The 23,269-nt window shown below is 43.3% G+C and overlaps 1 protein-coding gene across 12 annotated transcripts in view; it reads right to left on the bottom strand.

The window, feature by feature from the left end:
• Window positions 1-23,269, bottom strand: part of SLC45A1 (solute carrier family 45 member 1) — a 78,049-nt gene that overhangs the window by 44,917 nt on the left and 9,863 nt on the right. For 2 of the 12 annotated variants that reach the window (XM_072883639.1, XM_072883636.1), the window contains exon 1: window positions 1,172-1,243. The exons of 1 other annotated variant lie outside the window; for it this stretch is intronic. Coding sequence is in view for 1 of the 11 variants with exons in the window: in XM_072883651.1 (XP_072739752.1) it covers window positions 1,172-1,288 (117 nt within the window). In the remaining 10 variants the exon portion in view is untranslated. Of the gene's footprint in view, window positions 1-1,171; window positions 1,292-3,521; window positions 3,636-23,269 lie in introns of those variants that run through there. 9 more of the 12 variants (XM_072883647.1, XM_072883640.1, XM_072883637.1 and 6 more) reach the window with 7 other exon arrangements.

Raw genomic sequence — 23,269 nt, 5'->3', positions numbered from 1 at the left:
GTATTCCAAATGTAGATTTGATTCAGTCTGACTGTCAAATTAATTACAGGAAGTCAGAAGAGGCTGGCATCTGCATCCTAGCACAGTCGAGAGGAGAAAGTAGAACTCCTTATAAATATAAGTGCGTTAAATGTCCATTAAACATGTACCATCCTTATTGACATGTAATCTGTTTAAAAGCAATTAACTTATCAATCTGCTCTAAAATCAAAAAAGCCCACAATAAATAAAGTAGGGCAGCAGATTTATCAGATGAGCAGAACTACCACTAAAATGAATGTATTTCCAGACTGTCTGGAAATGCTTGTAATGCTTATTTACATGTACAGAAGACAGTATTTTAAAGGCATTTAAAATGTTCTCATGGACTATATCTGGAAATACACAAGGTCAGTGGTAGTGCATCAGTATTAGCCAGGTCTTCTTCAGCAGGAGGTTATGCAGGATCCAACAACATGACAGATCATCACAAAGCACAGTCGAAGGCTGGTATGAACTGGTGAGCCTGGAACAAGGGAATAGACTACTTTCATCTCAGTTGGATGAACAGTAAGGTCAGGTAAATTTACAGCATTTTAGAACTCGTGGTTTTATTCATGCTGAGAAGCCTACCTCAGCTAGGAATGCAGAGTCATGGCAGTGCTATGAGATCAAGGCAATGAGTTTGAAGAATGACTCCTCTTTGTACAAGGAACACATCTCAGCAATTCCACTCTGGAATGGTTATATCAGTACAAAAAATGATGCCACATCCAACTACTGCCACCAACCCCCATGGCAGAGCTTTGAAGACTTTGATACTGCAAATCGATTTCCTATGCTACAAACAAAATACTTTTGAAAGGGCTCTGACCGTGGGCAATCCTCAGCAGCCCTGCTGCATCCAGGAGACTTCCAGGGACCAAGCCACACACTACTCGTATTTCTGCTTAAACTTGGGTCTTGCCCAATGAAAAGCCTGGCTTTCTTCCACTGCAGTTCTATTAGCATTGCCAGCGAAGAGAATTTATGCAGAGAGAGAAGGGACTGGCGTTCCTTCTACAATAGGGCCAATTGTCTCAGGCTGCCACATTCAGTTAAATGTTTACTTTGTTGTTTCACAATTCAACAGGAAACGAAAGGTCAGAGAGGCCCCATTGCAGAACAGAGATGTTGTCATTCATCTAGTCACCTCATGCCAAGATTCCAGTGGGAGACTACTGCTTTCCAGTTTTTTTTCCTCTTCCTCCAGGAGACAGACACCAGGTAGTAAATTAACACTCCAGCAATTCTTCCAGTCTGGTTTCATATCCTAGAAGAAACGTTAGAAGTCTGAGACTATTCTATCAAGATCCTGAAGGAGGAATATTGCCAGGATTTGTTCACCAAGACTGGTTAATGGAGAAAGATTAATCTCTTGAGAGTACCCTTGAAGACCAGCCTTTTTGGCACACTTGAAAATGAGAGCTATAGCAAAGACACAGCCATAAGCGTGCAGAGCTTCCTGCAACACAAAACTTCTCTCCGCTTGAAATGGTGAAGACCCTACTCAAATTCAGAGTCCTTCAGAAGCTGTATTTGCCAGCACGAAGGTAAAATAAGAACAACCATTCAATAGGAATAAGACTGTTATTCTTGGCTTGTTATGAATGGACAACCTGCAGTTTTGTTCTCAGTCAATGAAGTATGAATTCACTTGGAGAGCCACTTGGCCACCTAATCCGTTAAAAATAGCCAAAAACTTTCTTAACCTGTACGTATTTTCTTCCTCTGTTCAATTAACACGAGGAAAAAAACCACTGAGTTTAGCCAATGAAAACCCATCACAACAGTAATCAAGCTATTATTTTCAAGAGGAATATGCATGGGTCAAATAAACATAATGTAATTTTCAGCTAATTGCAAACATGCTCTGAGCTCGTGAAGAAAACATGGAATATTTAGTCCTGGCATGAATGAGTCCTGCTCTGATGAAACTTTGACCGCATTGTTTCTGATGGTCTGAGCAGCCAGACGGTTATTGGGACACAGCCTTGGATGGGATGAGTCATACCCCAGCAACACCTGTTTCTCTCCACTGACTACTGAGCAAACTGAGACAACCAGCTCCAAAGCAGAAGTCTATATTTGGACAGGCAAATCCTTCCTACTCTGTCTCTTCCTGAGCACAGCATGCAGCTCACAGATTCATCAACAACTGTAGGACCTGAAGAGACCAGTGTGCCTGCAGAGTCTGGGAAATTTCATCTTCCTCAGAGACCATAACCTCAAAAACACAAAGTGAGACCTCTTCTGGCATACACAGGGGAATCCCAAATCGGGGGGGGGGACACGGGACACCAAAACCCCCCACCACGGCTGACGGAGCAGACGTGCATTAACCAAACCTTCCACCTTCTGAGCTGTTTACACATAAAGTAAGCAGTACTTGTTCTGTAGCTGGTTAAAAGCATGGGAGCCCCATTCAAACCGGAGAGCAACCTGTGCACTCTTCTGAGATGGCAAGCATGTATCCAAACACCGGTCTCATTAAAGAGGCTGAAAAATCTACCATTGACCTAAGGCAGCAGCAGGATTACGCATCTGACTGGAAAAGCACAGATTTCTTGAGGACTGACTGTCCAGTCTATAAACAGCCAGCCACATAACTCAGTGACGCACTGAAAATCCCTGGACATGACTCAAAAATCTTCCTCACAAAGCTGACGGGAACATTCCTGGGCCAGCTATTCTGGCCACAAGTACTCTCCTCATCACTGGATATGAGCTTTGTCATTCACAGCAACCTATGCCAGTAGACTCCTGACTCCTCTAGGTTTTTACAGATCAGACCTGATCAGACAGACCAAGCTCTTCACTTCAAAATGGTCAAGTCTTCAAATAAGGCTTCAAGTTCCCATGTGACTGTGGGTATATTTTGACAAGTCAGCAGGATTTTCATTCCCAAGTCAATACTATTACGTGAGCAAAGAAAACATTTTCCTATACAAACTTATCTTATATCCCATACTATCTTATTCAAACAGCCTTTTAAGCTATGTTTGGAGGCTGAAACACCACCAATAACTTGCAAATGGTTAATACGATACAGAGGGCTTTAACAATATTACTGTATTCCATTCTAATTCCACCAAATCACTCCATTTTACAAAACGGGAAACTGAGATGCAAAAGGGCTATTACTGTACTGCATTTGTAATTTCATAGTATATAAAAAAGTACTGACCTCCTGTCGCAGAAATAATGCATGCAGGTTTAGAATTTACATTTTGCTCATAGTGTGACCTAAGATCATGTACAACATGAAAGATATTTCATTTTTTTTCAAAATGACTCAGAAAAGACCATGACACAATAAAAAAATTTGTGAGCAAGATTTCTTGGAACATTGGACATCTTCCATGTTACTCAAGAATTACATGTATCTCAGTCTCTTGGCTAACACAGAACTTAAATAGGAACATCCACAGTGGTTTTTAGAACATACCACCATATTTGATTCTAAAAATCAGAAGGACAAGCCCTCTGCTTTAGGAACTTACGTGCACTTGCGTGTTTCATTTGGCTGACTGTAAATACAGCTTTTCAGAGCTGAATCATTACCGCTTGACGACACCAAGTAAACGGTAATGACTTGTGCTCTCATGCAAACAAGTGGGCAAAAGTTAGCGAGAAGGGCCTCAGTGACAGAAATGTGCTCCATTAGGACACTGCCCCTCATCTTCTGAGCCTTCTCAGAAGGGAAATTAGAGAGCATGCAGCATCAGCAGCAGAACAGAACAAACATAAAATATATTTTGTGAAGAGCCTGAAGAAACCCCACCTCTGTAGAGGACAGAGATCTCGTGCTCATCTCACAGTGCAGACCACATTAAAATGAAGAGTGTAGTAAGGACATTTCTTCTAGCCCTCTGTAACACTCAGCATAGCATTTCAGGCTGTGATCCAAAGCCTAATTTAATACAGCATAGGTGTGTAACCTTGGCTCTGTTGTGCTGAGAAAACTGCTATTAAGGTGTGAGAAAGTATACAAGCTTAAAGCTATGCAAGATACGAAAAAGTAAAAATCTGGACAGAAGTGTAATCATCAAGACATGAATAACAGGCTAATGATTCAAGGAAAGAAATACTGACACGACAAGGTAACACAAAGCCCAAAAATTCTAACAAGAAAAAGAAAGCAAAGAAATTCCATGTTTTGTGCCACTTCTACTCTCTGTGAGGTCCCAGTGCTCCTGCAGATGTTCATGCAAGTGCTCTTCTCCCTTGATTACAATTCACTAATACCCTATCACAGTCAGAGAAAAATGTTGGCACAAAAATGAGTGCCACACATCTTCCTTTACAGCCCTCCAGATGATTCATAAGCAGTTATTTAAAAGTCATAAAATTGTTCATCTGTGGGGGTGAGTCAGAGAACTAGGAAGTTACTCGTATTCCAGACCATCTACGTGGACCTTATACAGTCTTTCAGCAGGATTCCTGCAAGACCAAAACTATTTCTAAGACTCATTGCTTTGTGACACAAGCTCTGTTGTCAACTGACTAAAGGGACACTGTAAGAAGAAGAGAGGTGAGGCTCAGGGTACTGAGAGCAAACACAGATGCTGTTTCACTGGCCATATTTACTTTTACACATACATTATGAACATATTTCCATCCAACAGCCTATTACCATGCAACTGAATGCAAATAACAGTTTGCTGATGTTATGACAGTAAATAAAACCCCCACACTGTTATGTTTATAAGCATAAACACTCAAAATTATTGATTACAAAGGTGAACATTATCTACCATTTGGTAACACCTAGGAACGAATACGGCAAAATATTTTTAAAACACTGTCTATATCTGTAAAGGTCTTCCAGGCACCTTATGAGCTTGGGTTTGTTGTGGTTCTTTTTCCCCTCAGGCACTTAGCTGAGTACTAATAAAGACATATCAGTGTTAAACTTCTTTCTGGATGCTAAGTACTGCTATAGATTGAACATCATCCAAACAGTATATAATTCACAGACATATGCTACAGTCATTTTCTGCAATGCACACTCTAAGCAAGCTAAAAGTAAACTTCATCTTTCCTAGAGGTTTATTCCTGTTCAATCTTAATGCCTGTTCTTTATAGTAAGTGGTTCATGATAGTATGTAGGTGGAATCTGGAAACGAAAGGCTATTCCTCAGTCATGGCTACGCCATGTGCCGAGAAGTTAATTTCATTATTCATGCATTCCCAGAAGAAGCCAGATGGACACGGGCACGACTATAAAACAGACTCTCCAGTAGTTTTCATATGGGGGTTATTTCTTATCAGCAGGAAGGGGAAGCTTTATCCATCTGTCAGAAACCATCAAGGGGCCATTGGCCCCTGTTATGATGAAATCAGAGGAAAACTGCTCATAAATGAATTTTTCAGATTGTAAAAAGATGGTTATGAACCACAGAGGAAGAATGTAGTGCTACAAATTCTGATGTTTGTGGGATCTAGGGTCATACTACAACACTAATACAAACACAGCAAGCCTTTACTCATCTTTAGTAACCACAGCGTGATGGCAGTAAACTGTGATGCTCTTGATAAAACCCTGGTGTTTAACAATATCAGTTAGCGAAGTGTGGTTACACTTTTTGGCATGAATTGCCAGAGAACGCCTGTTTTAAAAAGTAGGTGCTACAATTACAGCTATATATGACAGATTAGCAATGCCTTTGAAATGTAACTTAATACCCTCATAGGGATGTTTGCAGCTGAAGGCAAACTGAACTGAAAACAAGCAATATGTGAGTTGGAGTACAAATTGTGACACAGAAAATACCAACCATCTTGTCAAGCAGCTCCTCAGCCATGAAACAGATTCTAGAAAAGCTGACTCTTAGCATTTGTGGTTTGCATCAACCAATAGCCCAAAGCATTGGGCTCACCATGAATGAGCAGGAAAGAGCTCGCTTCGGTAGTTCCGACACGCCGAGTCCTGCACACCACTGTGCGGTGCTAGAGACCAAGACTGGCTTGGTCTCCACTCCCAGATGACTCTGCAGCACTTGCAGTCAAGACTAGAACAGAGCCTATTCACCCACACTGCCCTCACCTTCACTCGAGGAACGCATATGGTGCTTCGCTCTGTGCTGCTCATCACGCAAACTCTGTGCCCGCACAGAAGTGTGATAAACACCTCAGACCATCTGCAGAAGTTCAAAGGAAAGAACTGCAAGGATGTACAGGCGGTACACAACAACACAAATTCTACCATATCACTGCTTTTCTTCCGTGCGCACAGGTCCGACAGCTCGGCCAGCTGTCCGAGCTGCCGGTTCACAGCCATGCCACACTAACTCTGGCACACCATTGGCAGAAGCGACGGGGGGCACTGCCTGTTTAATCTAGTTTACAGAGTACAGCTCCTGCATATCTAACAATCCTACAGGATTAAAGTTTTCAGGCCCTGCCCACTGATAATGGTTATCAGTTCGCTCTTCACAATGAAATCCACCGTTCCCAAAAAGAAGCCAGGAGTTTCACTGAGGTAGCAATAATGTGGAAATGTAAAGGCTGATTCTCAGCTATCTATGTAAAGTTCAAAGCCATTTCTTGCTAACCTTCCCTCTTTAAAAACTTTCTAAACATCATTTAGCACTGTATTTTAAGTTGACCACAGGAAGCGCAAACAGGAAAGTCCAGGAGAAGCCTTGTCTACCCCTCAGGCACTTCCTGCACTAGTGACAAAAGCATAATGCAAAATTGCTAAGAAAATGCTTCATGGTTAGGTTATGCTTCTTCTTCCTTTTAGGCAAGAAATATTTGTTCATCAAAAATCACAGTCTGGAAGCAACAATGCCCACCTCTGTGTCCCTGTGTCTGGCTAGACTCAGAGCTGCTGGGAGCACGTCTCCGATAAACCAAGTTTGGGAGTAAACTCAGAGAATGAACCAAACCAAAGCCAAGCTCTTAATTTTTCCTGCCACTCTTCAAGCAAAGTGGGTGGTTAATAGTCACTTAATCTACTAGGCCACCCTTTGCTGAAAGGAAATTACCTATACTCCTCTCCACTAGCCTTGTAATCACTTAGCTGATGGAAGAAAAAGCTCAATGGTTCATTTAAGGAGAAAGCAGATGATTCAAGCATTCCCATGTTAAAACAGACACTACAAACAATTGAAAAGGCCACGAATTGTTCCCGATCGCCACAGCTACGAAATACCCCCCCCCCCATCATGACAGTTAACAGTGAATTCTCTCTTCCTGCTCAGACATCTAGGCAATAAAAGCAAGAGTAGATACAAAAGACAAAACATTCACAAAACCTTTTTCACAAGTATTAATCTCTTTTTTCCTTCCCATGCTGTCTACAAAGTAGCCTAAAGGGCCTTACTTTAAACTTGTAGAGCAAAATCTGTTAGGCTAAGTCTCAATGTGTGTTTGCTCCAGCCACAATATGACCCTACACTGAAGTAAGAGTTGGGCATGTGCTAGCAATTCATTTTCCATCCCTGCTTCGTGTCCACAGACAGAAAAGGAATTTGCGCACCAGCAGGTAGACAGAGCACACTATTTTAGGTACCTAACCTGGATGACTGGAGAAGCAGGATCTTGAAGTGTCTGCTCCTTAATCTGGACACAGCATCTGATCTCTGCTGAGCATCAGAGATGCTTCTCTGCACTGTTCCCTTTCCCATGATGATTTGTGCTTGCCTACTCTCACCGAAATCTCTACCTGCTAAGTAATCAGCACACTTCTCTACTGTTCCCCACAGTTCCTGACAATCTTGAACAAGAAAAAAACTAGAGAGCAAAGATTTAGTGTTCTTAACCATAAAGGCTATTGCATATGTGTTCACACAACTCACAAAGGAAGTGGGGGGGCGAAACCACACAAAAAAACCCCACACCGGACTCGGAGAAAGCTTCCATTCTTTTGGGAGAGGTTTTAGTGAAGACTTCACGATGTTCTCACAGCTCATTGGAAAAACATCACGCAGGTTTTCTCTTTAGGTAAATATGGAGTCTTAATAGCCTCTCATTTCATGATGGTTGTTACCACACAGGTGAGATGCGTGTGCATGTTTCTGCTAGCTTTCTAGTGTTCAATACTGTCTGCAGAGCCTTCAATATTCCTTCCTCAAAAAACGCTAGTCATTTCGGCACAAGTCTTGCTACTGGGAGGGCTTTCCTGTAGTATAAGGGAACACAACCTATGTTCAAATCCTTCAGCAATAAGCTATCGAATCTTCTGTGTCACTACAGAAATCAGAAGGCAAAGACTTTTTTTTACAAGAGGATATTTTCTAGAAGGCCTGGATAGGGTGGGGCAGACTGCAGCAGGAGAATCTTGCTTGTGCCGAGTGATTTCAGAGTGCAAGAGACAGATAATGTACATGAATCAGCAGTGCCTTGGGCTCCAGTTGTAACAGCATTTCTCTCCACATCAGGAGAAAGATCCTGTGCCTGACAAGAGCTAAAATCAGGCAGGGAATGTAGCTTTCTAAATCACCTTCTAAGCTGAGGGACTGCAAATCAAGGAGTTCAGTGAATTTGACTTCAGCTAGTGCACAGACAACAAAAGGCATGATGTGTCCTGGGGCAAGAAGAAGAGATAAGCCCTCTAAAATGCCCATGTCTTTCAGGTCCTCAACAGCATCTTGGTAGCATCAATTCAAACCAAATCAGTTCCTCTAACCCACGCTAAAATGGTTTTAACACCACATTCCTTCTGAAGAAAGCTTATCTGGCATGATTTTTCACTAGTACAGGCGGCCCATAGACATACCCCGGGTTGTCATTCTTCTCTCTAGCCTCTCTTTTCCTAAAGGCCTAACTCCACCAGCATTATTCCTCCAGGTGATGGACCAACGGTAGTCTATTTGCAAATCCTTCCAGATCGCAACTTTCTGCTGCAAAATGCTGAGGGCAGCCATAACCTCATGACAAGATGACACCAAAAGTGACATCAGAACGTGTGTCCATAGCAGTGTATCAATGCTACATGAATTAGTGCAGCTCTGCACACCACAGTGCAGTTACTGTGCAGGGGCAGCAGACAGGATCATCACGAAGATGGCAGCACAGTTCTACGGGCAAGTCTTGAACATAGATAACGTTCATAATGAATGTCTGCCACTTCTGGAAAACCACAGAGTAACTTTGGGGGGTTTTACAAACAGTGAAGCCCACCACTCCTGACTGAAAAGACCACACCAGTTAAATGTATTCCCACTGATTAGCATAAACCCTTTTAGAAATAATATTATATTACTTTACATTATATTCCCCCACTACAGAAGGTTCCAAACTATAGTTGTTTCTCTGAGAGATCACATCTTCACTGTAACCTAGAGAAACACACAAAGTAATTTATGTAAGAATGCAGTGAAAACGTCTTCCATTTGGAATATTTTTATGTGCTGAGATCAAACTCAGTTATGTCCTGGTGAAACTAAAAGTAGGGCAGGTTTTTTTTGCTTCAGAATAAGGAGTATTCCTCACTATTTAACACATTATGGCATATGGAAGACAACTATTTGTCCTGAGTCTTGCACCCTTTGAGAGCTGCTACCTTGCATCAGCAAACTCAAGTGCTGGTAGTATCATCATGGGCAAGATTTAAAATAAATAAATCATTAAATAAATACAAAACCTTTTAACACGGTTTTAACTATATCTAGAATCTTCTGTCACCTATGTGGGAATGCAGGACGAACTCACACAACCTGGGGCCTATATTCTACATAAAGAGTTCTGCCCAAGGTAAAAAAAGCACTCTGCATTATATACTATTTCTTTCAAAGTCTTACTGAAAATCCATAAACATTCGGTTTCATCATACTGAGAACTTGTACGGTAGCTAACTAGAACATACAAGAAAGAGACTATTCTTATAAATTAAAAGATTTGGAGGAATACAGCGTAGTATCATTCTCCTACTTTCTCAGGCATGCCTTCCCATATGAGAATCGTATCTCTTAGCAAATATATATCCAGGTAATCATTTTCCTGATGATGCCAGTGTTCCTTACTCCTACAGGCAATGTTCTGTTCCTGATGTTAATGACTGACAGACTGGTGAAAGGCTTAAATAACTAGGGGAAAATAAGACATTAGAACTGCCTTTCACTGTTTGTCTTTGTTGGGCGATGCTATGCCTATTTTGTACTCAGAAAAACTGAGATATTTAGGGACAAATGCGCCTCAGCGTATGCATGTTACAGCTAAAGACTGATTCTTCCGGGTTGGCCTTTTCCCTTTCCATGCAGCCTACAGCACGCTGCTTTACAGATAACAGATACTGCTTCCTGTACACAAAGCCACGTAAAATGAGATTTTAGGAAATAATGGATTTTTTTAATCCACAAAATAAATCCCCCCCACACACACCCCCCAGCTGGTTTTCTGTTTAAGACTCATAGACTGCCTGCAGGTACTGCTGTGCTCGCTCTGCCTCTGGGAAAGGAGATAAATCTTATCAAGAAGTAATTAGAACAGGGAGCAAACTATACCGTCAGCTGAGCCAATGCAGGTATACCCTGTTACAGTTGCCTCGCTTACCACTGCTTACTTGCTAAATAAACTGACCCAATGAGTCAGTCATTGCAACAAAATGATGTAATGTGTAAAAATTCTGAACTAGTAACCTCCAATATTCTTTGAATACTCTGGAATAACCCCTGCATTAGTCAGGGAGCAGCAAGTACAAGCTGACACTGCCTTAGTGAGTCATGAACAAAAGAGACTTGGCATCTCTTACAGCTTTGTGTAACCCTCCTCCTCATGTTCTTCCACTACAAGCCAATGTTTCCCAAACTGGGCACACAGTATGAGCACATCTGTGATGCTGGCTACATCCCTACTACATCCCGTCAATGACTCATCCAAGTGTGCCCTAATCAACTAGTGCTCCGTGATCTGTGCTCCTCTGTGTTTACATACACCTATCCATTAAAACAGATGCATTTCTGCATTGGATCTTTATTCAGTTAACCTTCACATGAAGACAATTCGAGTGTCTAAGTTAAGCAGTCTAGTCTTATGCTTCCTGTAGGTGTTTTGCATCAACAGAATTCATTTCCAGTCCCTCATTAAATCTACCGAATTACAAACGGCACTTTTCCAATTATGCAGTCTTCACTGGCTTTGTCAGTCCTTCTGTCAAAAGGCAAACTTCAAAACCTACTGTCTTGGGAGATGTTTCTGAAAGCTTCTCCTTCAAGCAGTAAGCACTGTAGATTAATACCAGGCCTACTCAAAATGTCTGGATATTTGTCAAGGCCAAACATCCACCAAATTGTCTCCTACAGGTCTTTCCCTGCAGGAGTTGCCAGCTGAACCTTTTGAAAGCTTCTAATTCACTTAAAATAAGCACTAAACACAGTCTAGAGACATCTGCCACTGTCTAGGAAGGCAGGGCCTCTAGAAATGCAGGATGTATGCTACAGTTACACAATATTAATAGTTCTAAGAAACATAAGGCAGGATCGCCCGTTGTATTTAATTGCAGACTAAAATCAATTCAGTCAACATTTAGATGAATGTATCACTGGTAAGGTCTGAAAAGGGGGGGTCAATTTGTTTGGTTTGGGCTTTGGGTTTTTTTTAAATAAAGTCAGAACTGGTTCAGGAGTTGAGCATGAGAGAGTTAACATCTCCAAAACAAAGAATGCCAGCTAGAATAGCTGTTTACTTCCTGCCAATACAGCACTCTTCAAGTTGGTATTTGTCTCAGTCACTACAGAGAGTAGATCTCAATGGACACACATAAGAATTTATAGCTATTAAAATGACAGTTAATCCAATAAAACTTCCTCTCTCTACACAAAACACAAAAGCAAAGACTTACTCTACCATCCTTCCTGGTTTTCTGATGCCGTATTTCTCTGCATGGATCACTAAGACAACAAAAAGACTGAAACTGGAGCGATCCCACAACACTCCCAGCAGGCAAGTTTATGCAAGGTAACTCTGTGCAAGAAGCTCTTAGGAAAAAAGCAGAACAGAGAAGAACATGAAGTGTATCATCAAGGCAAGCAGAACCCTTGTCTATGTGATCTGCAATTCAAACAGCTGATTCTTTGCAAAATGAACTCCCTTGTTTCCTCCCAAATCCATGGTAGCTGCTGGCATTCCATAAGAATTTCCCATTACGCTTTGTGATACTGAAATGTACCTGGACGCGCTGCAGAGAGAATGTCCATCTCTCTGTCTAGAACTACAGCTGCTCTCTTGCACCAACATATACCAATGATACTAACCATACTTTACTTACAATAATTGGATTCATATACATTGCTTTGTAATAATTCACCGAAGATGCACAGGACAATGAAAGCAGAAATGGGAAATGCATTATTCCATGTGGGAATCTAGTAAAGAACCGAAATGCCATTTCCTACATTTTTAGAGCACCTTTACTGTGAAAGCAGAAGCTGAAGCTGCTTCTACCACTGCTTCAAAAACATAAATGTTAGAAAAGAACTGTTAATTCTATCCCTAGCTTCCTTCTTTCCAATTATTCTTCCCATCCAGCCGCAGCTCTAAACTGAATGTAGGAATTCAGGGTATGTTGCAGAGGGCCAGTGACTTCCCCCTTGCACTTTGAAATGGAGAATCATCCTTTTGCTGCTCCAGGTCATGGTCAGTCTGAAAAAAACAGAAAAGCCTTCTCTGTTCCCGAGAATGCTCCACTTTTCTTCTCCATACAAAACATCAAGAGATTTTAAGTTCTAATTACTAAAATTTTAACTCAAAATTGCAAACAGCTTTCATAAAAGATGCCTGGCAGAAAACACCTTAGTATTTGCCGAATTCTAACATAAACATGTATTTACTTATTTTAAGGCTATATACGTGAAAGCTGGCAAAGGCCGGGATGAGGCAAGCTGCACTGTTTTACCTGCCAGCTCCAGTAAGCCCAGAGAGTTACCTTCTCAGGAATGCAGGCCCAGATCTCTTAAATCTGAGCTGGAAAGAAAAGGAATTACCATGTTCAATTAAGAAAAAGAATCTGCGGTTATCTATGCAGCTGGGAATTTGTGTATATTTGGGTAGCAGACCTGGGTTAATGCTTCTCTAGCCTCTACAGTTTATAGAGCTAAAGCAGAGTGGTAAATAAGCTGAAATGAAAAAAGAACAAATATTAATGGGTAAAAATCTCGGACCCCCAGCAAGCAGTTTCTTACACTGCTGAATAAAGTGCCCTCACTAACTGCATGTGCTCTTTGCAGACAGGCAGTGACATCTGGCTCACACATAAGTGGTTCCCAATATCCTCTGAGTCACACAAGTGAAGCTGCAGCTTCTGCACAGCCCTGATATCCGGTGTTTGTGACAAGGCTGTAGGAGCAGACTAACAAGGGAGAAGGGCAAACAGCTGAGCAATGAATACCCCTCTGATCAGTACACGCTGGGCTGTATGCATCACCTCCCACCTCAGACAGAGACAGGAGCCTCTGAGAACTCTAGGCTCTCCACCACTGGAGACTGATCATCTCCAATTTCTGCTTTGTATTTGTGTAAATCTATTTCTCTTCCTCACCAGCAGCTTTGTGGACTTCCATTTTATTATCCTTAAGGATGCAGATAGTTAGCCTGTCAGTGTTTCAGCTTCATAAAAATCAGCTCAGGACCTCTGTGCTGCTGGTTCCTGATGGGCATGAGCGCATTTTAGAAAGGGTTGGAGGAGGCAGATTTTTAAAAGTATACCTTGCCTTGCCAACTTTCAACAAAACAACAGGTGACACGTTAACCTCACACTAACTATTCCTTAAAGAACTTCTCCGTTCCCTTAGTCTCTTTGGTCAGTAAGAAGCAGAAATGGTTTTGTCACCAGAACCACTGGTAGCTCAGTAAGCATTCCAGCTTTCCCTCTCACCATTCCAAGCAGAGGAATCAGCCACAAAGGGCTTGTTCCTTTTCCTCTGATTAACACACACGCACACATAAGTTTACACATGGCAAGCACCACTCATGTTTTGGAGTTGCTTAAGAAACATTTGGGTTAGGCAAGCAGAGGCTGGAGCGATGGAAATCGCCTTACTGGTTCTATGAAAGACTAACTACAAAAGAGGCCACGAGGTGAGGACAACATTTCTGAAGTTAACACGTTTGTCACAGCAAGGGGAAGCTGCAAAGCAAACTTGAGCTGCCTGCTGTGACACCTCCAGAGGTTGTGTGCTGAGCCCAATGGAAATAACTGCTCTAACTTCCTAACAGCACCATGATGAATAATGGCAGTCATTGCATAAGCACGGAAAGAGACAGTCTCTCCATTGCTGGTAGCAATAAAGGAGTAGATATTCTGGACCAAAAAATAGGATCCATCTAATTCTGTGTCTTGCCTAAGGGAGTTGCCAATACCAACTTCCTTACAGCAGGATGTAAAAAAAAGCCCTACAGAGCCCTAGCTTTCCTCACAGAGAAAGAGCTAACCTGTTTATTGAGTCTCCTTTGTGCAATGCCCCATCACTTTGAGCCAAAAAGGCCAACAACACCCACTGCACTCTAAGTGATCCTCCTGGCTCCAGTGCCTCACTCTGATGTGGAAAAATCACCGCCAACAGACTTATGCCAGAGCCTCTTAAAGGTCCAGCTCCCACTTCATAACCTTGGCAAACATCTGAGCTAGTAGTTTTACAACTGGGGAAAATTAATCCTTCAGAAAGGACAATCAGCAGGTGACCACAGGAGGGGACCGCTGGTGAGAGAGGATCAATCATAGGTGGAAATGCCAGTACCTAAGAAATTCTCTAACACGGGTTTTAGAAAACAGCCTCTCCCAACAGCAGGTAAGGGACAAGCGGGCTTGAATATGGCTCAGCAAGCTGCCCTCCTGTCCACAAGGGCTTACCTGTTCCGAAGGGAATTTCTGTAGGAACTCTGCTGACTAGTTATAATGGTGCTTTAAATACACAGTACTGCAAGAGCCTAGCCAAATAAAACTAAAAGTTGCTAGTCACAGGTAGTCTTTCTGGGGCTGGAGTCATCCTTTGCGAAGGACTGTGGGCAGACTGCTCGGCGTTGCTACCAACACAAAGCACTTGTGGACTGTCCCCTCTGATACGACTGGCAGCTCCCAGGAGCCAGCGATGGTCCTCAGAAGGCTGGCAGTGCCCTGGGACTCATCTAAGCCAAGTCTGCAGCAGCCTTGAAGAATGCCTGTGGCACGATCTTTCTTGCTCGGTCATACACAGATGAAGCACAATTGCATTTTCCCTGTTTCCACAGAAAAGCAGCACTGAAGGTGACACTTAGGCTCAGCTTTTCTCTCATTTCTGTTTTCCAGTCTAGTTTCTTAAGAGACAGCAGCCAGATCTAACATACTTCAGAGGAGGGCTAGCCTCTTCTGAATCCTATCCAACCTGAAATACTGGCTTTGTTGGCCAGAGGCCCAGGTGAGGCTGTAACTGTGACACTACATGCAGTACCTTTGCTTAACCTTTTCCCTCCCACATTGCCAGAATGCATTTCAGATATTTTGACATCTTAGCAACAAAGACGATTTAATATACAGCTTTTTATTTCTCTTTGCAATTGAGCATGCCTAATGCACTGCTCTGCAGCAACTGCAATCAGTACAGTCCCTTCCAAGCTCTGAGTCAGATGCTAGGCTACCTCTTGCAAGCGTTGTCTCCCCAGCGTCCCCGGGTGCTGCGCCAAGTACCTCCAGCCCGTCTCGGGGAGGGGTTCAGCAGCACCCTCTCACCTTTGGCCAGCTGCTCACTCCGTTCCACCCCTCCTGACTCAACCACAAGGAACAGCCAAGTGAGCAATGTCCTTTTCTCTCCTACTGTTTGGTCCAAATAAGAGTCTGTAGGCTTACACACACACAGAATCCAGGTTCTTTGCACAGAGTTACTTTCAGACAGAGAATCCTGCAACTTCATGGTAACTTTAGATGTTTATAAACACTTCTCTAGAGCCATGCCACAGCTAGTTGACTAAAACAAAAAGTTAAACTAAGTGTTGAAACAAATTCCTGGGACATATTGTCAGCAGCTGGGTCTGGCAGTTGTGAAACTCACTGTCTTTAAATACAGCAGCCGTTCAGGAGTTTCTGTCCTTAGCTCTGTATTGGGGAAGACGATTTCTTCTGAAATTGTAAGAGGGCTTTACTCACCATAAAAAAAACCTTACACTAATACATGTAATTCCTCAGTCTAGCATTTTTAGAAGGGAACTTTTCAAGTTAATCACTGTGTTAGTTTTAAGTATCGTGAAAGCAAACAATGCACATATATTCTAGGCAGGGTCATCTGGAAAAATGAAATTCAAGCAAGCTGGACAAAGGCACTCATAAAGCTTTCTCTTTTTCTGTGTTTAGTACGAATTGGATGGTATGACAATTTAGCGTGGGAGAGACCTCAGGAGGTCTCTAGTCCAACCTTCTTCTCCAGGCAGGATCATTGGCCATTAGGTCAGACCAGGTTGCTCAGGGCTTGATTCAGTCTGGTCCTGAAACGCTCCAGGGACAGAGACTGCACAACCCCTCTGAGCAACCTGTTCCAACGCTGGACTGCTTCACCGTGAGGAAGTTCCCCCTTACATCCAGCTGCAGATGACAAAATGGTCTTTTCAACCACAGAAATTTTTCTTCTGACAGTTTCCTCCTTTAGGTTCCTAACTTTCATAGTGGCATACTCATCTTCTCAAATCCCTGCTCTCATCTGACTCCTCCTTGCCTCCTCATTCCTTTTGCTCGCTCTTGACTTCTCACCTTCACCACACTATCCCCTACACTTAAAACAGCTTGCTGCTTTTTGCTTAGAAACCCTCCTGGGACTTCTTGCTCTCATTCTCTCCTCAGTTTACTCCTTAAATCTTTTCAGCTCTAAGGATGCCTGCAGGTCCCTGCAAAGAAAGATCCCATGTCACCTTTTCTGCTTGAATTCCTCGGTGCAAGATGAAGGATGCCCAGGACTTTTCCACTCTGCAGGTAACTGCATCCACAAGCAGCACGGGAGTCCCTCCTTCTTCTCCTCTGCAGCATTCCTCAGGGTCACAAAAAAATTCTCACAAGCAGACAAAGTGAACAGCAACTACCTTGTTTTCAGCTCCTGCCCTGGAGACTACTGGACAGAGCAATGCAGATGAAGCCACAAGTTCTACCGTGAGGCAATACTATCACAACTCCCGTGGCACGTGCTAATTTCTACAGAACTTCAGGCAGATGAGAGATGTAGCCCCGCTGTGCAAGCCACCCCTGAAGGAATTCCAGGTGATTTCATAGTAACATATGGAAAATGCTGACAGACTGCTTCCCACCCCCTCCCAAGGGGAAAAGGATTTCAACTTTACAACAACAACAACAAAAAAAGATTACAGACTGGGATATCCCAGCTACCTTAAATCTGACTTCAGCAGTCAAGTCTTACTTCGGGTGACTCAGGGTTACTCAGCTATCAGGACAAATGATCAAGCCAACCCTTTCACTTTGACACCAAGAAATAATGACTCTCGTGACATTTCTTCCTGTTCACTTGCTTGCCAAATAACATTGTTGATGTCTTCTTTACAAAATAAACACCAGCTACCAGAACCTGATGTAAAAGCAAGCTGCTCCAGCTTCTCTCAAGTACGGATTGCAATGGTACAGTTTAAATTATTTCCCATAAACTGTAAATTCAAGTGATTAAATACACTTAACATAACTTTTATGGCATAGAATATTCTTAGGCATCTCCATTTTAAAAGAAGCACAGCAGCCTCTGAAAATGCCATATAGCAAAAATACCCTGGAGAATCACAGACATCCTGGAGCTTTGAGGCAACATACAAAGCGCTGCTACCTAGTCTGGCCCAGCCACCTGGCACTGAAGTGAATTACAGACCAACCAGCCCTGCAGATACAGATCGAGACTGGCTATTCATGCAACGTCAAAGAGGAAAAGGCAAAGCTTAAAATATTCTCTCTTATCTAGGCTGAGTCTAATTTATCCTACTATCCATGGCAATTTCCAAGCATGTATTGAAGGGCACTAGGAAGCGTGTCAGGTATCACGCAGCAGTTCCTCAGCAAGCAAACAGGTAAGAAAGGCACTATCCCTGGGACATTTGCCAATATCCTGCTCCTCGAGCCCCCTACGGTGGGGTTGCTTACTCAAGAACCATTTTATCCCCACCTGGCAATATATTCTAATGCTCTACTGTAAATTTTGTTTTACACCAAACATGATTTGTTTTACATAATACATAACACCTTACTCAACTCCGTCCCTGTGTACTGCCTCTGACAGAACCCATGAGCAAACATGGAAGTAAAACACGTTAGAAGTGGGGCAGACGAACCTTCACCTTCTGTCCACCGTCCGTGAGGGATTCAGCAGCTGGCTCTAGTGACATGTCACAGATGATAGGCTGATGGTTGGCTAGCTGCTCCAGGCCCTCCTCCTCCTTCCTTGGACATGGAGACACAGAGCATGCTGGACCGACCCTTCAGAGCCACCATGAGCTCACCCTGTCCTGAAGGGGCACCTTTGCTGGTGACTGTACTGGAACACAGGCTGCCTAAGGCCATCCGTTCCTTCCACCGTGTGTTTGTTTTAAAATAACCCATAACCAACTCATGCTATAGACTGAGTTAAGAACCTCCAAGCCTTAAAACGTAAAGCATGTCCTCCAACATCTCCCGGAAAGCAAACTAAAAGGTCTGAAAACAGCTGCCATGCTGACTGCTGAAATCTGCTAGCTGCGTTCCTGCTTAGCACTCAAGTAGCGCTGGTGCCCCTACCTCAGCATCCTAACCTACTATACTTCAAACGAATTAGCTGGCTGCTCCCACTAACACAAGCATACGCTTTTATTCCTCAGTGTCACGGTTTAACCGCAGCCAGCAACTCAGCCCCACACAGCCACTTGCTCGCTCCTCCCCTGGTGGGATGGGGGAGAGAATCGGAAGAGTAAAAGTGAGAAAACTCGTGGGTTGAGATAAAGACAGTTTAATAAGTAAAGCAAAAGCCACGCACACAAGCAAAGCAAAGCAAGGAATTCATTCACCCCTTCCCATGGGCAGGCCGGTGTTCAGCCATCTCCAGGAAAGCAGGGCTCCATCACGCGTAACGGTGACTTGGGAAGACAAACGCCATCACTCCGAATGTCCCCCCTTCCTCCTTCTTTCGACCAGCTTTATATGCTGAGCATGACGCCATATGGTATGGAATAGCCCTTTGGCCAGTTGGGGTCAGCTGTCCCAGCTGTGTCCCCTCCCAACTCCTTGTGCCCCACCAGCCCACTCGCTGGTGGGGTGGAGTGAGGAGCAGAACAGGCTTGACTCTGTGTAAGCACTGCTCAGCAATAACAAAAACATCCCTGTAAAACATCACTGTTTTCAGCACAAATCCAAAACATAGCTCCATACTAGCTTCTATGAAGAAAATTAACCCTATCCCAGCCAAAACCAGCACACTCAGCAATCTCTTTTTACACTGAAAATGCTTGAAGGAGCTGAATAAAACAGTAAATAAATTAATCTTCCTTCCCTCCAACCAGTAACTCAGTAATCACAAACAAGCAATGGCTGTTGCCATTTCTCAGAGAAATTTCTGTAAAAGCAAAACTGTGTAAGTACATCAAAACTAAGTACAACAACCACTTAGGAACTGTGGTAACATTTCAAATTTGTTACCCATACATTGCAGAGAAAGTAACTCCTATGGCCTCTACCTGCTTTAGGAAGCAGAGGAGCTTCAGTGCAGATAACACAAGCTAATGTATCTAGGGAAAATCAACGTAAGCCAGGCCTATGCAACGCTGAACCCAGAACTGCAGTCACAGCTCAGAGAAGAGACCACCAACTCATGCATGACAGCCCTCCACAATCAGCAGCTCAAACTGGGGCAGCTGCCAAAAACAGACAACAAAAAGTAGAAGGATATGGCCAACCAGACAGAGTGTCTGTCCCACACGTGGCTCTGGTCTCTGCACTGAGGGTGATGCAGAGAGAAAGGTAGCTACAACGATGAAAGGAAGAGGGGCTCATGAGGAGAGACCGACTGGAAGGATTACGATCCAGGTTAATAAAACCCATAAAGGCAGTCAACAAGCTGAACATGGAGCTATCACCACGCATAGTTATTTGCCAGACCCTGTAATTTTAGAAGCAGGGGGCTCCTGAGGAAACTAGCAGCAAATTGGGTTAGAGCAGATAAAAGAAAACACTTCTTTACACAGTGAGCAGGGAACTCCGAGAGCCTGCTATCATCAGTGGCTGTGGAGGCAGCCACTCTCAGCAGGTTCAAAATGGGACCAGATAAATGCATGGAAAACTGATCTGTAACCAGAAAATACAGGGGCAGGCAGGGATGTAACCCAGCTACAACAGCTGTGGGTTCTGGGGGAGTGCGGGAGTACTGGACCACAAAACTGCCTAGGCTTGCAAGCTTTCCCCAAAGTAGCCTTTCCTATGGCTCCCACAGGAGTCCAACTACTGGCCTAGATGGATTGTTGGTCCGACCCATTAGGGCATTTCTCATGTTATTTTTATTCCCACACACAAATCTCGCAGCTTTAGTTGGATCCACAGCCAAACAGAAGATTCAAATTCAGAACTTCAGTTTGTGCACTGCCTCGATATTCACGCGCACACACAAGATCCTGAATGGATGTTACTTTCATTACACATACTTCTGGATTATCTTTCTTTTCCATTGAAATATGGGCTGTCTTTTGGGAGCCAGCCAGCTGACTTCAAGAGATGATGCTGCTGAACTGCTGTCAGCTGCTGCACTGGAATACAATACCATCTGACAGACAGGGAAAACAATTCTGAAGGTGTTTACCACGAACATGCCAGAAGTTATCACCAGTGTTTGTTGTGTGTGGAAGACAAGCAAATAAGCAGACAAATGCTCTCATATACAGTGAAAAGCTTGAGAAAGGGCAAAACAACGTATTTGCAGAGTACTGTGCAGCCACCTCTCCGCATGTGTGCATTTCTATATGTAAAGCTTATTTTCAATATTATAAAAAGAGGGTTTAAGAGAAATCATTAACCCATCACCAGAAAACGTGTCCTCTGCGTAAGCCCAAAGTTCTCCATCAATATACATACAACATCTTTCCCTACTAGAGCGAGGGGATACTAAAGTAACTTGGAAAAAAGGCCTGTATTACTAGAAATCATTTCACAGCAGAAACTTCATGAAGGCTTTACTTTGAAACTACTGCTTCCAGCAAGACCAGAAAACTCGGGAGATCACACCAGAATTAGAAAGCGCCTGCGTGTCGAGTCTAAGATTGAGCCACGTACCTTTCCTTCCCCAAAAGGCTATTTTGATAGCGGACTTGGTTCAGCTTATTTACAGGTTTGCAGGTCATTTTTTAACGTGACAAAACATATGCCAGGCATGCGTGCAGCAGCCAGATAACTTACCATTTAAGTAATTTCTGAAAACAACATGCAGAAACAAACATTTAATACAGATGATTATCACTTATACTTTGATTTTGGCTTCATACTACTATCTTTGCATCACTGTATTTAATTATACTCCACATTTCCTTCATGATTCATCGTCGCATAACAAACTAGATAGCCACTTCATGGGTGTGTTGCAGGTTTGCACAATTAACTGAGTCTATTGGACTGGAAATGACGATTTGTATTAACTGAAAAGATCATGTGGCTGCATAGTTTGTGGGTGTTGGTTTATTAGAATGGAAAGTGCCAATTAGAGAAGGAGAAAACAAAGACAAACTCATTATGTTTTAAAGAGAAGTACCTATGACTTCCTGGAAATGTTAAAGTTTATCTGGGATGGTATTCCCAGTTGCTAAACTACAAAGAAAATTATTCTTCCTGTGTTCACAAGCACGTAGGAACAGCAAGGGAGGGAGTGCAGGTGAGAGAGGGAGAACAAAACACATAGCGATCCAGGAACAGGATGAGAGAGGAATTTCCATGCCAAGGCCACCTCCACCGCCGCCGCCCCGAGCCTCTGCCCAGCAAAGTCTGTGCCTGCTGCAGGCCGGGCACATCGGTCGCACAAGCTGCAGCGGGCTGTACGGACTCATCGGGGACCGGCTGCTCTGCCCTGAGTGCGTAAAGACACTCAGCAGACCCCGGGAGAAAGATAAGACGTTTCCACAAAGAAGTGCTAGCTCCCAAACCTGCAGTGACCCTGCAGAGGAAGGAAGAGAGCAGTCTCAAGATGACAGCGACTTCTGGACTCGTGGATGCTGGGTTTTGGCCGTGCCGCAGGCCATGCAGGTGCAGCCTCACCACCCAGACCTCGCCCCACTGCTCCCTCCGCAGAGCTACTTCCAGCCACGCAACAGGAATACTTTTTTCCTCCCCATATTTTAAGCTCAACAGCAAATTCAGTTTGATCATACTTTACTCTTCACACCTACTTTCAACGGCTCCATCTCATTACCACAAAACTACACTAAAAATATAAAACTGAAATGCCTCTGAACTGACTAAAGGTTATATATATTTGACTACGGTACTCACACAATTTTGATTAACAATTACAAGGTGATGCTTATGACAGAACAAACACCATGTAACTTAAGTAGTAAAATCAAAGATGTGCTAAAAACTCAAGCTATTTAGTTGCTAAAAAACCCTCCACCATCATTTGGATTCACCCCTAAAATCAAGTGTGAAATATTTCCCATGAATTTTCTGCAATGTACTTAAAAACAAGAAATTGCATAAATGAATTATCCCTTGTTGTCCTACTTTTGGCTGGGATAGAGTTAATTTTCTTCATAGAAGCTAGTATGGGGCTATGTTTTGGATTTGTGCTGAAAACAGTGTTGATAACACAAAGAAGTTTTAGTTGTTGTTAAGTAGTGCTTATACTAAATCAAGGACTTTTCAGCTTCCCGTGCTCTGCCAGGCGCACAAGAAGTTGGGACGGAACACAGCCGGGACAGCTGACCCCAGCTGACCAAAGGGCTATTCCATACCATATGGCGTCATGCCCAGTATATAAAGCTGGGGAAGAAGAAGGAAGGGGGGGGACATTCGGAGTGATGGCGTTTGTCTTCCCAAGTAACCATTACACGTGATGGAGCCCTGCTTTCCTGGAGATGGCTGAACACCTGCCTGCCCATGGGAAGGAGTGAAGGAATTCCTTGCTTTGCTTTGCTTGTGTGCGTGGCTTTTGCTTTACTTATTAAACTGTCTTTATCTCAACCCACGAGTTTTCTCACTTCTACTCTTCTGATTCTCTCTGCCATCCCACCAGGGGGGGACTGAGTGAGCGGCTGGGTGGGGCTGAGTTGCCGGCTGGGGTTAAACCACGACACTTGCAAATTTCTTAAATTTTAACACAGAAGGGAATTAAATTCAGAGTTTGAA

Source organism: Ciconia boyciana, chromosome 19 (genome assembly GCF_034638445.1).
Source record: "Ciconia boyciana chromosome 19, ASM3463844v1, whole genome shotgun sequence".
NCBI lineage: Eukaryota > Metazoa > Chordata > Aves > Ciconiiformes > Ciconiidae > Ciconia > Ciconia boyciana.
Note: the sequence above shows the minus strand (reverse complement) of the source record. Positions and strands in the feature narration are given on the sequence as shown.